Source organism: Scylla paramamosain, chromosome 43 (assembly GCF_035594125.1).
Source record: "Scylla paramamosain isolate STU-SP2022 chromosome 43, ASM3559412v1, whole genome shotgun sequence".
Lineage (NCBI taxonomy): Eukaryota > Metazoa > Arthropoda > Malacostraca > Decapoda > Portunidae > Scylla > Scylla paramamosain.
The window spans coordinates 7,282,284-7,300,523 of record NC_087193.1 but is presented as its reverse complement, the minus strand read 5'-3'; the positions used below and the strand labels follow the sequence as shown (position 1 = coordinate 7,300,523).

The 18,240-nt window shown below is 42.7% G+C and overlaps 1 protein-coding gene across 1 annotated transcript in view; it reads right to left on the bottom strand.

Moving 5' to 3' along the window:
• Positions 1-18,240, bottom strand: part of LOC135093480 (alpha-2-macroglobulin-like protein 1) — a 34,171-nt gene that overhangs the window by 10,614 nt on the left and 5,317 nt on the right. The window contains 15 exon segments of the mRNA XM_063992760.1: positions 10,491-10,704; positions 12,597-12,657; positions 13,144-13,295; positions 13,680-13,826; positions 14,114-14,138; positions 14,140-14,289; positions 14,725-14,835; positions 14,838-14,906; positions 15,369-15,602; positions 16,287-16,430; positions 16,863-17,072; positions 17,290-17,383; positions 17,959-17,975; positions 17,977-18,084; positions 18,086-18,121. Of these exon segments, the coding sequence (XP_063848830.1) occupies positions 10,491-10,704; positions 12,597-12,657; positions 13,144-13,295; positions 13,680-13,826; positions 14,114-14,138; positions 14,140-14,289; positions 14,725-14,835; positions 14,838-14,906; positions 15,369-15,602; positions 16,287-16,430; positions 16,863-17,072; positions 17,290-17,383; positions 17,959-17,975; positions 17,977-18,084; positions 18,086-18,121 (1,772 nt within the window).

Sequence of the window (18,240 nt, the reverse complement as noted above, 5' to 3'; positions counted from 1 at the left end):
CCAATCTCTTTGATTAACACGACACTTGCAGAAGACCAGATATGCATACTTAGAGACTTGAAGAAATGCAGTGGTGGGCAAAAATATCAAACAATTATCCTCATTCATTTTTTTTGCTCATTGTTTTCCTTCAGTCCCAAATTTTATAACACAACACTCACAGCAGACCAGAATTTATCCCTGGTACTGTGTCATGCCATGGTGGGATGCGGTAACACGAGACAGACCTGGACAGCCTGTGGTGCCTTGTGGTCCAGTCAGTTAAGGCCTGTCCATCCCACCTTTCAGATCTGTGTTCATTCTCCTGTCACGCCCACTTCCCAAATTTATAACATTGATTTTTCACTGTTTCACAATGGATGACATTGTTCATTCAATCATGACAGCTGTCCTTCAGACCAGGACTGCACAGACAAGGAATGGATGAAATTGATAGCTGAGAAATATTTTAGGGAAATTAAAAAAGAAAAAAGTAATGAACATCTTAACTATACATGCAGTGCAACATGTCATAATGAAGATGAAATTAAAGAAGAAAATAAGACAACTATAGATGTATTAATTCCAGTGCTATTTAAAAACTTAGCAGATTTCATGACCTGTAACATAAATAAGAGTGTGTACACTTATCACTATCATTTTAGGCCAAACAGCACATTTTGTTTCTTTTGGGGGCCAAACTGTATTAAAACAAAATGGGAAGTGGAGCAGGAAACTTTGGAAATCACTGTTGTTTCAGATAAAAAAATAACAGGAGCTACAGAAATGCTAAATAAATTCTCATTAGGTTCTCATGGGTGTTTTTTTTTTCAGCGACAAAGATGAATCTGTCGGCTGTAAATCACATCCCTTCCATGGTGTGAGGTAACCAGGTCCCACATAGGTGCTGGCTATCAGGAATGGGATGGTGGTCATACATAAATATTTTGTCTGAAGCAGAAAGCAATGCATGATTATGGTTATCTTCAATACTGATGTCCCAAAGTCTTGAATGGGAGGGTGGTCACAGGCATATTTTGTCTGAAGAAGGGACCTTAAAATACTGATCTCCCAAAGTCCTAAGTGGGAGGTCAGTCATAGGAATATTTTTCTCCAAAGGAGGGAAGAAATGCAGGACTGTATGGTTGTCTCAAATGCTGATGTCCTAGCCCCACATCTCATGTCTACAAATCATAGAGGAATTTGCTTGTGCATACTTTATGTTAAGATTTTCATAGGGACCAACAAGAGAACCTAGGGATGTGATAGGTGGCTGTCTGCTAGTGATTTTTCGACTGAAATATTATGCTAGATGTGACATTACCTTTTTTAGGCAGTTCTGTCTACCAGGAGGTGTGTGTGTGTGTGTGTGTGTGTGTGTGTGTGTGTGTGCTAGTAGATCTCCATGCCTCACCCACCATGCTGGGATCATTAAGTAAATTTTTGAGAGAGAGAGAGAGAGAGAGAGAGAGAGAGAGAGAGAGAGAGAGAGAGAGAGAGAGAGAGAGATCAGTCTGTTACGTAGTGACTTTTACTAACGAATTCATAAGACTGATGTGCCAAAGCCATGTTTCCGGGAAGTAAGTTCGTGTGGAGTAGGAAGAGTAGGAGAAAGAGGATGGAATTCCAAGTGAACCCCCAGCTTTGGCTTTATACTTTCTTCCACTTGCTCTCATCGTCATCCTTACATCATCATACGCATAAAACACAAGCTCTGTGGAGATAAGACATGAGGTTGTTTAGTTTTCTCCTGTGTCAAGTTCTTACTCTTAATGTTCACCAATGTGTGTCAAAAAGATCTAACCAAGGTCCATATTCATCTTGACATCCTATCTTAAGAACTTGTAAGAGGCTCTAGTGGAAATTATTGAGGTTTTCAAGAGTGCTTTCGTGATTCCTGTGATAGCTTAACAATGATTCTGCACTTCCAATACATTGTTATGTATGCTGTTAGAATTTTCAAGGGTGGTGCTGCAGATATATTTGGGACTGCACTCCTGGATCTCATGATTTTGCTTATGTGTAGGTTACCTACTTTTACTGAAGACTGAAATACAGTAAAATCCCTCTCATCCGGCATTTGAGTATCCGGCAGCTTCAAGTATCCGGCACATTTTTCCCCGAGCCTTTAAATCAATAAAAAATCAATCTGTACTCAAAATCGATTAAAATTCCCGCGCGAGGCATACTTTGTCCCCTCGCCACCAGAGCGCACTGCTTCGTGCCACCCGCGGCTCACTGCACTGTGTTTACTCAGTGACTCGGTGCCGCGTGTCCACTGTTTATCGCCTGATGCCTTCATCATGCCTAAAGTTGTAGAAAAGAGGAAGCGTGTTGTGCTTACACTTAAGCAGAAGGTAGACATTTGTCGACGATTAGAGAGAGGTGAAAGCAGACAGCAACTAATGGCGGAATATGGTGTGGGCTCATCAACTATTTATGACATTAAATCCCAAACGAAAAAGTTGCGGGATTACACGAAAGCGCCACCGACACCCCCAAAGGCAGCGGAAAATTGTCACACACTGCAGTATCATCATGGTGAAATGATGGACAAAGTGTTATACGATTGGTTCAGCTTGAAAAGATCAGAAGGAGTCACAATTACAGGCCCAATGCTACAAGAGAAAGGGCGTGATTTAGCAGGTGGCAGCGCGGGTGGCGACGCGCGGCACGGCGATCAGCTGATCTTTGTTATGGTAAGATGTCTGAGTGTAGGGTGGTGATTGTGGACATAATTTCACTTCTATTCAAGTATCCGGCAATATTCAAGTATCCGGCATGTTGGCGGTCCCGTTGATGCTGGATGAGAGGGATTTTACATCCCTCTCATCCAGGTTGCCATTAATGTGCAATATTCTAACATAATTTGAGTTTAACACAGAGGGTCATTTTGCTTATGTCATACTCTAAACATGGGAATTTTAAGGTCTAACATGGGATGGGTTGCAACAAGCCACAATAAAATTTGTAACACAGAGCAGAGTAACACTAATGTTGGGTGAATGAGTGTGCTGCTACTGCCATCACTGCCACCACACACACATGATGGCAGCTTTGTGAGGAAAAGAGCAGGCTGCAGCTGCTGCTGCTGCTGTTGCTGCCGCCACACCAATAATGCCAGTTTAGTGAGAAGGGTGGGTTGTGGCCGGTGCTGCTTGTGCTGCTGCTGCCATACATGGTGATGCCAGTTTAGTGAGAAGGGCAGGCTGCGGCCGACTGCTGCTGCCGCCATACACAGTGATGCCAATTTAGTGAGAGAAGGGCGGGTTGCAGCTGCTGCTACTGTCGTCATACATGGTGATGCCAGTTTAGTGAGAAGAAGGGTGGGCTGCAGCCATTGCTGCTGCCACCACTGCCACACTCAGTGACATCAAAAGTAAGTGTATATCAGCAAATGGCTCAGCTTGGCTTTGTAATGTTCATTACTGTTCTGTATCAGTTTTTATTCATTATCCTTTTGATGCTCTGTGATCTATGTATTCATTAACTTCAGTTATAGCTGGACCTGCTCTAGCAGCAACCCAACCATACTTGAAATCTGTGTTTCATTTGTGAGATAGCAAACACCTACATTGGACAGGAGGTATCCTCAAAGTGTGTTAATTATATTCAACTGCAAGCATGTTCTCCACCACCAAAGAGAGAAACAGAGCCAGGCCACTCAAAGCAGAGCCCCAGGAAAGCTGTGATGAGTGAGACACTGACGGCAGAAGGGATAGTGACCACAGCCAGGCCTCAGGAAAGTAGGAGCGAGTGGCTGACTCCTTCAAGTGTCTGGTTAAAGGAGTGAGGAAGGCTTGTTCTGTCACCACTTCTCTTTCCTGTCCAGCACTAAAATATGATCTGGAGGGCGATATTGGAAGACCCTCTTGTTCTGCTTTTGAAACGGGTAAGTCCTCCAACTCTCGCTGCCATGCGAGAGGCAAATCTAAGTGACACAAATGCTGCAAAGAAAGGCCATCATCAGTTTCTGGAGATGAGCTCATGTGTGAAATTCCATGGCCAGAGAGAGAGAGAGAGAGAGAGAGAGAGAGAGAGAGAGGAGAGAGAGAGAGAGAGAGAGAGAGAGAGAGAGAGAGAGAGAGAGAGAGGTCTTCAGGATGGCAAATCAAAAAGGTCACAATGAGGCAGACTGAATCACAAAGGTTGCCACCATAACAAGCCTATTGAGTTTGACTTAGCAAGTCTAAAGCAATTATTCATGAAGCTTATAAAAAAATAAGAATTAAATTAACTAAAACTAAATAAGACATGAGGAAGCAAAACTAAGTAATGACACTCCCCTACTTATGAATGAGGTTCCAGACGGGTGTTCATGAGTTGGTATGTACAGAAATTGTTATTTTTTGTAAATATTTTTAGCATACAGTACCCTCTCAAGGTTTGCACTTGTTTTCTTTCAAACCAACAGTGCTAAACTCAGGATTGCTTCGAAGCCAGGCTTCTTGTTTGTATCAGTGGATATTCATAACTCAAATGTTTATAAGTTAGGAACCATGTGTAATATTGTTGCCTTTTCTTCCGTAAACCAGCAGTATCATCAAAAGATATTTGATGCAATTAATGATGTGAAGAAGCAAAAAGAAAAGCAAGCAATTTGGTGCTCCTTTTTCTTTTGTTCCTACTGCAAACTGAGAATAAAGAGGACTTGAAAAATAACTATATGAACAGTGAGCAACAAGTAAGCAATAGCATTCTTTCCTACCAGATACTAACGGAATGAAAGAGAGTTCCCAGAGCCACGTCTCGGGAAAGTAAGAACGCAACTGTACTGCCTCTCCCTCTTCTCCTGCTTCTGGTGCTGGGAGTACTGACCCAACAGCAAATACTGGCTCCACTAACTCATCACTTATAATACCACTTTCATAATAGTAAACATCTGAAAGAAGGGTGCTTGTTAGTGGTGAGTGAGTGTGATTGGGAGGAAGGAATGGAGACAGGAATGTGAGATGGTGAATGAGTGAGTGACAAAGAAATAAACAGATGGAAGATAGAGAAGTGAATGATAAAGACAAATAAACAGATGGGAAATAGAGATGTGTGGTTAATTATCAATGTTTTTCTTAGTTCTTTTTCAAAGTCTAGTGACTGAAGGATGCAGAATGAGATGTGGAAGGAAAATATAATCATGAACAATTATTTTTTTCCTCCATTTGTGAATATTTGACAAACACACCAGATATTTTCATTTTGTTTCCATAACTCTCTCTCTCTCTCTCTCTCTCTCTCTCTCTCTCTCTCTCTCTCTCTCTCTCTCTCTCTCTCTCTCTCTCTCTCTCTCTCTCTCTCTCTCTCTCTCTCTCTCTCTCTCTCTCTCTCAATATCAGGTGAAAATTGAGACCATGGCTAGTGGAGTGCAGCAGAAGACACAGGAAGATAAAGACTCATCCCACACCTTGCAAAAACTGAAAATTTAAAAGCCCAATTGATGAGGAACTTTGCACTTATTTACAAACTCACGGGGATCACTGTCAATTGCAGTTTGTGAAAATAAAATAAAAGCTGACTCAATAATAATATGACCCACAGCTTCCTCAAGTAGTATATACAGAACTGGTATTGAGACTTCAGGGACACCACATCCCACCACATCCTAGGAGAAAGAGAACCAAATAAACCTGTGGAAAGGCACAGCACAACATAAACATTATACTGATGGTAGGAGTAACAGCTGCCACAGCCATGTTTCTGGGAAATAGGAGTGAGTGGCCTCCTTCTCATTGCTGATGGGGCCATAGCCTGTCCTTGGCAAGCCTGCAGTGGCTGGTAAGAACATCCCTATGGAAACAGTGAATTGTTTCAACGTGGTGGCAGAAGAGGCAGATGGCTATGGCAGGAGTGTCAGGTGGTTTCGGTGAATGTGTCCAGGGCAGAAGAGATCTTAAAGCCCTCATGGTTAAAGTGACTAGGACAGTAGTTCCCAAACTGTGGTACGCTTACCACAAGTGGTATGTGAGGGCCTCACAGGTGGTATGTGAGCACTTTTCTGGTTATGTGTGATTTTCAGTTTTTGGGGCTCAGCTGAGTAAACCTGTCATTTCAAGGGCCCAACTGCACTGTCTCAGAGTTCTTATCAAAGCTGGGAGTGTTTGTCAAGAAGCTAGACCTCTGGATGAAGAATGTGGACAGCAAACACAGCTACAGAATGTTTGAAGTCCTGACAGGTGAGCCCAATGACGAGTTTTCCCAAGAAATCGTCCATCACCACTCACTGCTCAAGACTGAACTGATACATTACTTCCTGGACATGACATGTTTTGCCAACATCACTGATCCATTCTCTGTTGATCCAGCTGATCTGCCTGTTGAGACCAGGGAACAGGAGGAGCTCATAGATATCCAGTCTGATGAGAACATAGATGAAGCACAAGGAATGCTGTCCTATAAACTTCTTGGTGAGCATGGCCTCCTCATACTTAACACTAGCCCACTGTGCTGTTCCCCAGCTACTGATTTTCCCCTCTACATGGGAATGCAAGCAGGAGTTCTCAGTCATGATGAGCATCAAGTCAAAGAGCCAGAACCGTCTTGCTGTGCTGGGCATGATTTCCTATGTGCTGTAAGCAAAGTTATGCCATGCATCAACCAGCTGGTGGAGAAGAAACAGTTGCATTCCTCACATTAAAACTTGTGCTCTTTGTTGTTGGTTCATTTGAGTTCTGATTATGAATATCTAAACAAAATATGTTTTTCTAGAACCAGTTGGTATGCAGTGATGCTGTGGGACCTCCAAGTGGTACTCAATCAGAAAAAGTTTGGGAACCACTGGTCTAGGAAGACAGTTGCATCAGAATGGCTCTGGATCATTGTTAAAAAAGGAAGTTAGCATGTGATATTGTGTTCATACATGGTTCTGTTCTTTTAACATAAGAGGGGCACTAGCCAAGAGAGAGAGAGAGAGAGAGAGAGAGAGAGAGAGAGAGAGAGAGAGAGAGAGAGAGAGAGAGAGAGAGAGAGAAGGCCCACTGAAGCATCAATCCCCAAACAGAGGTCAGAAATTATTATAAAAAGTATTTGCTCAGCTGATGCCTGGACTGCAGAGGTGGTGCCAAATGAAGTATTTCCAGATGTGGCAAGTGTCTTTAGCTGCAAGTGCCACAGTGACAGTGAAGCCTCCACTACCAGAGGGAGGAGAGGCACCATGTGAGCTACACACTGAGGGCAAAGGAAGTTAGCACAGTGCAGGGCGACAGTTCCATCAGTCTGGTGGTGTTGCAGACTGGCAGGTCAGACAGTGTCGTCACTGTTGTGGATGTAGTTCATCTTGTCCTCACTGGCTGGAACAACTTGTCAGCTGCCACAGCATGACACAAGATTTCATTTGGCATATCTCTCTCTCTCTCTCTCTCTCTCTCTCTCTCTCTCTCTCTCTCTCTCTCTCTCTCTCTCTCTCTCTCTCTCTCTCTCTCTCTCTCTCTCTCTCTCTCTCTCTCTCTCTCTCTCTCTCTCTCTCTCTCTCTTGCAGGTGGAACAAAAACTTTTCAATCTTAGGTGACAAAATACAAGCACAAAGAGCATCCCCACACCAAAGCAAGGTGCAGTAGGAAGGAAACACCTGCACCTGTGTAGCCAGCAGAGCCACCTGATGTGAAAACACACACAGTTGGGAACCCAAGCTTTCCCAAGCACAGGACACCTGCCTTTCTGCCACACATGAAGGAACCTTCCACCCAGAAAATCAGACAGAGAAGCATAGATCCACATGAACCAGGGACTGACGGTAAGAGGGACAGGGACCACAGCCAGGTTTCAGGGAAATAGGATCGAGGGACCAATATCTCAGCCTCCGCCGTGCCTGGCTGTGAAGGTGGTGGTAACGGTGCTCTTTCTGATACCCGTTTGTGAATTCCCCTGAGAGCGAACTTCAATGATCCCTATGCCTAGCGCTGCATTCCCCCGTAGCCATGGTGATACCAACCCTGAAAAAGGTTTTCTTGTATCATGAACATGATTCCTAATTGCAAACGTGTCCCTAAGGAATGACAAACGGTGGACACAACATTTCACATTTTGTTGACGAGGTATAATGTGCTCACCCTGTGACTCTCAGGGATTAAATAAAAACCCCCATATACTATCAGTCATGACTGCACAGTCATGGTGATTGCACAATCATATCCATAGTGTGTGGATAGAATTGAAGGATTGCAAATGATTGGAGAGGTTCCAACACAGTGATTTTTTAGCTATCAATCATGACACTTGCACAATCATGATTGATGGTGTTCGGCAATAATTGAATAAAAATGGCAGTCTTCCACCACCAGCTGTGGCTACTACAAAGGAAACTCAGGAGTTTTGGCAGGAATTCCTTGATCTATATTGAAATTTCCCAACATTGTGGAAGATCAAATGTGATGATTACAAGAACAGAAATTTTATGTAGGAAATTTTTGTAGTCTACAGAAGAGATTTTCTTAAGTCAGTCCTTCATCTACACTTTTCTTCATTTTATTTTTTTGGTTCCATGATTTCAAGGGCAAGGACAGTGGTAATACATGCAGCCTCCCTACTCATCTTGATGAATGAAGCACACACAGCAACTGATGATTGCACATTTTGTGGCCAAAGCCAATGATTGAACTATTTAGGCAATCACCATGATTGTGCAGTCATGATTGATAGTATATGGGGACCTTAACAATGGAAAGGAAACTTAAGAGGCATGTAAGTGCATCTCACAATTGCATCCTGTATTAAAAAGTCCAAAAAACAAGTTCCTGTGGGCAAGATGAAAAGTGAGATGGAATGGAGGCCAAAAAATACTTGTATCAGTAGAGAAGAGCATCCCCACACCAAGGGCAGGAGAGTGTCATGTTGTGGCTGCAACTAAACACCTAGCTTGTGTGGAATGCAGAGCCATGTGTCTTGAGGTAGCATCGCTTACTGGGGCAGCGAGGTTAGTCTTGTGGTGTACCTACACTACTGAATGTGGAGAGAAAATGTGACAAGTTTAATTCAGTGTTTTGTCACGGAGAGACATGATCTTTTTCTTTATTGCTGTGTGGAATAACAGTGTGGGTAAGGTAAAGTTGTAATGTTAGTGTTAATGTTATGTCTTTGCAATGTACCTGCTATTATGATTCTACTAGACTGCAAACAATACCATACGCCTCTATATGCTTTAGCAAAACATGCATTCTGAAAATATTCATGATAAAGAAAAGATTCAAAACAAAATATGTACATTTGTCATTATTTGGGAGATAACCAAAGGGAGGCCACAGGGGATGCTGAAATGTTATTCCCTAAATAGGAAAATGAAGCAGAAAAATTAGAGAAACCCTGAGAGGAGATGCAGGTGACTCATTCCTAGACACACTCAGTGCTCATCTGTCCCCTTGTCACCCAGGAAAGAATCCAGACCAGAAGGACAGAGAGCCAGCCAGTGAATGAATCACAGCACACAGAGACTCATGGAGGAGGTGCAACCCCTCATATATATCTCAGCCATGTATGTCTCAGGGAAGTGAAAGCAAGTGGCCACTTGTGCCATGTCCTCCCTTGGCACCATCACAGTAGTGGTAGTGGTGGTGGTGGTGGGATATAAATTTCTGAAAAAATGTTCATTCACCATCAACATGATTCCTAAGATTCACCATTTTCATTTGCATAGCTGGTTTCCATTGGGAAGGACATTCTGGTCTTAGAGTTCCCTATCAACAAACATGCAATAAGATGCTGATGAACCAACACTACCTTCCTAAGCATAGTTACTTCCTTCCTGCCACCCAGGAAAGAAGCAACCAGCCAATAAAACATAACCAGCCACTCGAATAAAGCACATGAAGCAAAGACTGACGGGAGGAGGGCCAGGGACCACAGCCATGTCTCGGGGAAGAAAGAGCGAATGTCTGATGTCTCTGCCTCTGCTGTGCTTGGTGGTGAAGGTGGTGGCAGTGTTGTGCCTCCTATGTCCGCAACATCGTAGTCGTACAAAATAATATGCGTACTCTGGAAAATATACTTGCTTTGTGAATGTTGCTTCATTGATGACCAAGATGTAATTGTAGGTAGCTTCATTTCCTCATGACATGGTGCATAGAAAATTGATGCATTGTGTCGTCCCTTGAGTAAAATGAGATCGTAAAAAGGTAAAAAGGTAAATAAATAAATAAATAAATAAAAGCTTGTAAATACACCTTATAATCTTGTGTTCTGGGTTTAAAGTTCCAAACACAGATGTTGCTTTAGGAAAGACAAAAAGTGAGACGCAATAAAGACATGAATATTCGTGTAAGAAGATCAGAGTAGTTTTCTTGTTTCTTGGCTTTTATTTTATTTTTTTTAGAGAGAGAGAGAGAGAGAGAGAGAGAGAGAGAGAGAGCAGCTTCTGAAATCATGCCAATGTAAAAAGGTTCTTAATGATTTCGTTAATGAAAGCAGAGCAGTCACAGGGTTGTGTTAGTGTGTGGTGCCCCTGCCTTTGAGGAGATAGACACGTGACATTAGGAGACAGAGACTTGCAGAGCTGACTAACAAAGACAAGACATGACCTAGACACTAACAACAAGGGGAGCAACTTCCACAGCCAAGTCTCAGGGAAGTAGGAGCGAGTGGGTGATGACTCTGCTCTTTCTGGCATCACGTCTAGTAGACTATCAAAGGAACTTCTCCAAAGTGTATCAGAATCACGATGAGTCGTACGAAACATAACTGGGAATGGCAAACCCATGGGTGCTGCTACAGGTTGCATTGGGCCTCTGTGGTAGTAGATCCTCTCTGGAAGCCATAACAAGGCAATTTAATGACCAATATGGACTGAATAGTGACTGACAGGATAAACAACACTGAACTTCTAGGGCGGGTGTTGATAACAGTGTACAATTCTGTATATAGGAAAAGTTTACTAAAGATGTATGATGGTTTTTGACAAAATTATTGTGGAAGACTAAGTTATCCATGAATATTCTTGGTGATGTGGCCTAGTGGTAGTGTTTCCTTCCTGCTGGTGAGGCTGATCACAATGAAGGGACCTAAACCACTTACCGCAGAAGGGATAGAGACATTAAAATGATGAGAGAAAAGAGGAGCAATCTCTTAGTCCTCCCTGTATGCAATTTTGCATCACTTTGCCTTCATCTCTGATCCCTCCATCATCCTTACTGCCTCACTGTTTCTCTTTAAATAACTGTGGTAGTGGACACACAAATGTAATCAAACCAGTGACTTCACATTTAGCACAAGTAACTGTGGCACTAAGAAGACACAAATATAGCTCAGTAGGGTTCTGTTTCTACCTCTGCCACCAATATAACAGAAATTGATCAGAGGACTAGCTAGGAGAGAGAGCTTCTGGGGATTGAACCCTTGGTAGGATGCTCAAGAGAGGAAGAACCTTATCACAGCCTCAAATTAAATTACTTTTGATTGGGTTTAGTTGTCAGATGGGGTGGCTGGCGAGATAGCACAGAACACAGTAACCATTTTTGTCTTTGATACTGCCAGAGAAAACAGGTACTAGGGAAGTGTAAGAAGTGTGTTCCCACCACCAGAGGAATCAGATGCAGACTGCAAGAAGCACAGCATTGAAAGAACCCGCCTGGAAAGATAACACACAACCCAGACACTGACGGCATGAGAGACAGTGACCACAGCCAGGTCTCAGGGAAGTAGGAGCGAGTGGCTGACTCCTCCTGCTGTGAGGGTGATGGAGTGATAGGCCATGTTGTGGTGGTGACGGGATGTCTTGTGCTGGTGGTGGTGAAGAAGGCTGGCACTGTCGCCAGAATTGTAGGCCGCAGCATTGTAACCGTTGTGAAGTTCGGGATAAATGTAGGATATGCTGTGAAGGAAGCCCATTGGTGGAGAGATAAGGTGGCAGTGTTATTTCTTATCCTCCCCACTGGTGACTCAACTCTGTCCAACTTTCACCAAATTGAGCACTTAGTTTTGTGCAGTTCTCCAGAGTAGCTAATGATATCACACTCTCCCCCAGCACTTGGTTCTGTACCGTCCCCTAGAGTAAAGTTGTCACTCTCCCCAGCTCTGGGTTTTGTACAGTCCCCAGATTAATGTTGTTACTCTGCCCAGCATGTAGTTCTGTACAGTCCTCCAAAGAAATTGTCACATTCCCCATCACTTGGTTCTGCACAGTCTCCCAAAGAAATTATGTCACACCCTTCCTGAATGAGCACTTTTTTTTTTTACCCCAAAGGAATGATGTCACACTCTCCCCACCACCTAAGTTTTTGTGCAAATCCTCCCAAGATAATGTCACACTGTTCCCAGCACTTGGCTTTGTAGTCCCCTAAAGTAATGATGTTACATTGTCCCCAGCACTTGGCTTTGTAGTCCCCCTAAGGCCTAAGTAATGATGTCACACCACCCTCAGCACTTGGCTTTGTAGTCCCCCAAAGTAATGATGTCACAAAGTCAAGTGCATTTCATGTCTGATTCAAGTAAAAGTAAATATATATTTGAACTAATGAACTGCTTTAAATTCAGAGTTCCTCAGAGACTAAGAAGACCTAGTGATGTGACAGGAGGAGGTTGTTTTCCAACTCTTGATCTTTGTCAATAGTTTGTAGAACATGACCATTTCTCTGAGTTAATGTAGTGCTGAGGAAGACACTGTCCTCACTACCCCCAAGATACCAATAAGGAACACTCACCACGAAATTGGCATGGTCTTGTCTCCACCTTCAGATCTGTGAACACAAACAGTCCAGATTTCTGCCAGGGAGGAAGAAGTTGCAGTTGTAATAACAATAGTAGTAGTGCAAGAAATAATAATAGTACTAAAAAGCAAATTCTTACCAATCAGGTTGCATATTACTATATATTATATATTCATCTTTTTTTTTTCTGTAAGAGGGACACTGGCCTGAGGCAACAAAGATAAAAAAAAAAAATTGAGAATACTGGTTAACTCTTGCATTGGGGAAGTGGACAGAATAGGGGTGAAAGATTGAGAATACTGTTTAACTCTTGCATTAGGGAGGTGGACAGAATAGGGATGAAAGATTGAGAATACTGATTGAGTTTTGCATTAGGGAGATAGACAGAATAGGGGTGAAAGATTGAAAATATTGATTAACTCTTGCATTAGGGAAGTGGAGAGACTATTGGTGAAAGAATGAGAATAATGATTAATTCTTGTACAATTCCTGCACCACTCATCCAACAGGTCATTTAAGTATCCAGTCCTGCACTGCTTACCTCAAACATTTTAATGGCATCCACACCCTTAGTGTAGTAGTTCCCATAGGGGTTCCAGATGGACCTCTTCACCACTCCAGCAGGCTCCTCAGCAGCAAACGGTATAGGCTGTCCTGGTGGCCCAGGTTCAGTGGTGTCTGTTCCTTCATTCTCTAGTGGGTGAAAGAGGGAAAGGATTTAAGATGACATCACAGAGATGAACCAGCCCACATTCTTAAACATAGTCACTTTTGTCTTGAACTTAGACTTTCAAGGAGCTATGAGAAAAGGAAAGGTTAAAGTCAAGAGGAAGGAGGGAGATTTGAACATCATCACTACCACCCCTTTACTTTTTCCACTACTTTTTTTCATGGCACAAGGAATTCAGATACCATTATGAGAGCATTGAAAAATCACATGAAGTCTTTAGCAAGCACTAAACAACTTACTTGGAATTCAGAGGTTCTCACAAAAAACTACTAAAGCCATACAAAGTCTTTAGCATGCACTAGATCCAAGACACTAATTCTCAAGCTCCAAATGTCTTTAGTACTCACTCATTTTTTCTCGGCAGTATTCACCATCATTGATCTGTGAGTTCTCCTCATTGCCGACCATTGCTCTCTCGGCCACCTTGAACACACCCTCCAGTGTCAAGGAATCCTCATTGGACTGCAGAAGCTCCACACTCTTGTCCACCACACCTGTCAAGTGGGGGGTATTGTTAGGTGAGAGTCAGAATGAGGTCAAGTTAGATTAGGTTAGGTCATGTCAAGTCAAGTTAGGTTAGGTGAGGTTTAGTTAAGTTAGATTATGTCAGGTCAGGTCATGCCAGGTCACTCACCCAGACTGTTGAGGGAGTTGGGTGCAGCAGTAAGGTCAATGTTAGGTTAGGTCAGGTCATACCAGATCACTCACTCAGGCTACATAGGGAGTTAGGAGAGGTAGTTATGCTAGGTTAGGTTTTGTCAGGTCAGATCGGGTCACTCACCCAGACTGCAGAGGGAATTGGGGGGCGGCATTGAGGTCAAGGTACACCTCTTCGCCTGGCTCAGCCTTCTTGCTGGACCAGGTAAGACTCACAATGTTGGTCAGGCACTTCCTGATCTGGATCTCTTGCATTGCTGACACCACCTCTCCATCTTGCCGTGTGTACCAGACCAGCACCTGCACACCCACACAAACACACACACACACACACACACACACACACACACACACACACAGAAAGAGAGAGAGATAGAGAGAGAGAGAGAGAGAGAGAGAGAGAGAGAGAGAGAGAGAGAGAGAGAGAGAGAGAGAGAGAGAGAGAGAGAGAGAGAGAGAGAGAGAGAGAGAGAGGGATTTTCTGGTTATTAGTGTTCAAAATAATTTCCTCCTTATTTTATATTAATCTGTTTTCTACATTGTCACTATTACTCTATTTCCTCCTTAATTTTTATAATTTTATTTTTTTTTATCTTTTTATTATTTTTAACATATGGAATAGGAAGAGAAATGTGTACAATAACAGTATCAGTTATAATAATAATAACAGGATTAAGTAACAATAATATTAATAATAATAAATTGCAGATAAATTAGTAAAAATACCTCACATACCTTGGCTGTTGGAGAGGCTGTTAGATGAATAGTGAGGGGGAGGCTGACCACCCCCCTTGCTATGCCCTCAGCAGTGGGGGGCAGGGGCATAAGGAGCAGGGGAGGAGTCAATAGGGAGGGGCAGTGTCAGCAAGGATGTGTTCCTCAGTGTGGGTATACTGGATCTGACCTCTAGAGACAAGCTGTGAGAGAGAGAGAGAGAGAGAGAGAGAGAGAGAGAGAGAGAGAGAGAGAGAGAGAGAGAGAGAGAGAGAGAGAGAGAGAGAGAGAGAGAGAGAGAGAAAGTGATGTATTTTTTGTTTCATTAACTAACATTGAAATATTTCAGTAAAAACATTAGTTACACACACACACACACACACACACACACACACACACACACACACACACACACACACACACACAATAATCAACACTAAGAAGATGCAGTAAGAAATTGTACAAAAAAGAACAAAGAAAGATGTGAGGAAATATAATTTTCCTGACAGAGCAATCAGCCAGTGGAATGCACTAACTGACGAAGTTGTGTGTGCAAGGAGTATTCATAGCTTCAAAGACAAATGTGAAAAAATCAACTTTAAAAGTGGCATAATGAACTTGACTCACTCTTGTAAAACACAATCAAGTAAGAACACACAACTAACCTGTATAGTAAAGTTAGCCTTGGAGTTCCTAGTTCCAGCATACATGACCGAGACAGAGAAGTTCTGCTTCTCCCCAGCACGGCACCTCATTTGCACCTCGGGGGTCTTGATGACTAGGGACGAGTTGGAGGGGGAGTAGTAGGTCCTCACACTATGGGTGCTGATTGACGCAAACATAATAGGGCTCCACCGTCTTGAAGGGTTCTCAATTTGCTTGTATTTTGGTGAGGAGATCTGCAAGGAAATTAGGTGTTTGGTGAGATCTGCAATGGAATGAGATGTTTGGTGATAATATCTGCAAGGGAACTGGGTGTTTGGAGATGAGAATGCAAGGGAAAGGAAATGTTTAATTTATGGGAAGGTTCAATGGTTAATACTGCACCAGTGGCATGAGATACAGATGGTCATGATGTGATGACCATGAAAATAACAATAGAAGATAGCAAGAGATGTAACACTGCAGCAGTGAATGAGAGGCTGAAGATAGGCAGTTAGAGGAGAGGAGAGTTGATGATGGAAAAAACTGAGAGGCTGAAGACAGTCAGTTAGAGGAGAGGAGCTGATGAGGAGGAAGACAGAGAGACTGAAGACAGCCAGTTAGAGGAGAGAAGTTGATGATGGGAGAAGACAGAAAGGCTGAAAACAGGCAGTTAGAGAAGTTGATGACAGGGAAGACAGAGAGCTTGAAGATGGGCAGTTAGAAGAGAGGAGTTGATAATGGGGAAGACAGAAAAGCTGAAAACAGGCAGTTAGAGGAGAGAAGTTGATGACAGGGAAAACAGAGACCCTGAAGATGGGCAGTTAGAAGAGAGAAGTTGATAATGAGGAAGACAGAAAAGCTGAAAACAGGTAGTTAGAGGCGAGAAGTTGATATGATGAAATGCTTTTGATTCCATTCTGGCAGTTTTCATCCCTTACCTTTATAGAGAAGTCCTCATACTTAGGATAGATGTACTTCACTATCCCCTTGGCATCACTGGTGATGTTCCTGCAGGTGCTTCTTTGGCAGATCTCCATCAGCTCATAAGCAGCAGGTGCACCCGACGGCAGTGTGACTTTGAACTGTGAGGAGAGTGATGATGGTGATGATAGTGGTGGTGATACAGAAGGTGTGATAAGAGGAGCAGCAGCAGAAGTAGCAGCAGCAGTAGTAGTAGTAGTAGTAGTAGTAGTAGTAGTAGTAGTAGTAGTAGTAGTAGTAATAGTAGTAGTAGTAGTAGTAGTAGATGTACTAATACTGAACAAATATCACAGAACACTCTCTTCAATAAAATGCTGCATCTCCTCCTCCTCCTCCTCCTTCCTATCCTCCTCCTCCTCTTCCTCCTCTTCCTCCTCCACCTCCTCCTTCTCCTCCTCCTCCTCTTCCTCTTCCCTCTTCCTCCTCCTCCTTCTCCTCCTCCTCCTCCTCCTCCTCCTCCTCCTCCTCCTCCTCCTCCTCCTCCTCCTCCTCCTCCTCCTCCTCCTTCTCCTCCTCCTCCTCCTCTATCTTACCTGGCCAGTATAGGGAAGATTTGGTTTCACATACTCCTCATTTCCTTTGTGCTTAAACTTCAGAGCCTGTCGTTGCACATCCAACTGCCCAGTAGCCTCTGCCGCTTGCCCCGTGCCTTCCTCCACCACCTTAGCCACCACATTGATGGTTGATGATGTGTTGAATACCAGTGTGGTTGTGTTGATGGTGAAATCATGACACCCAGATATCTAAAGGGTGTTGAAATAGTATAGGTTAGATTGGGTCAGTTCTTTTTACTTGTATAAACTCAATATCTGAAAGGTATTTGAGAGAGAGAGAGAGAGAGGAGAGAGAGAGAGAGAGAGAGAGAGAGAGAGGAGAGAGAGAGAGAGAGAGAGAGAGAGAGAGAGAGAGAGAGAGTATTTTGGTCGGCCTGGTGAATAAAGGTAATGCTACAGAACTCACCGGCTTCTGCAGTAGGACAGACTGCCTGTTATGGTACTCAGTGGCCTCAATCTTAAAGGTCACTTCTCCCTTCAGTGGCTGGCCATACGTGTACCTAATATGTCACAAGCATTATTATTATTATTATTATTATTATTATTATTATTATTATTATTATTATTATTAATATTGTTGTTTTATTTATTTATTTCAAAGCTTACATAATGAAGACAGCAAGAACTAAAAAAAATAATAGCATGATTTACTCAGAAAGGAGAGATGGAAAAGAAAAAAATGACTCACAAAATATCACAGTTGTTATAATTTTTCTTATTAACGTAACATATTAAACACAGCAAGTATTGTTACTATTACCAGTAATAATAATAATAATAATAATAATAATAATAATAATAATAATAATAATATGTAGTATCTGAAAGAAAATGACGAAAAAAAAAAGAGCAATCCAAAAGAGAAGAGAGACCCCCACATGTCTTCCCTTTTCCTCCCCCATTCCTCTCTCTGAGCTGCGATGAGTTGCTGGTCAGGACCATTGCCTTTGATATGGTACGCAACCCTTGACATGTCCCTTATCACTGTCTGGGTCCATTGTTTTTTTTCTTTCTCATTCCTTCTCTTTTCTCTTATCAAAAATGTATGCACTGTTTCTTTCCCGCTCCTACTTACTTGGCACAAACTCGGTAACTGGAGGCTCTTGTCAGTGGCCAGGATGTAAGGTGGGGATTCCAGAGTGACTTCAAAACGTGGCAGAACAAAATCTTCTATCTTGAATGTTTGCACAGCCTTGTTTCCCTCCCACTGGTGACTCCACGTGAATCTTATACGTCCCCTGGGGCACAGAAGGTGGAGCATTAGAAAGTCTAAATTCCATTATTTCCTTATCTTCCTTTATAAATTCCTTCTCTAGTCTTTAAATCCTCTTTGTCATTCTTTGATCTTCCTTGTTAT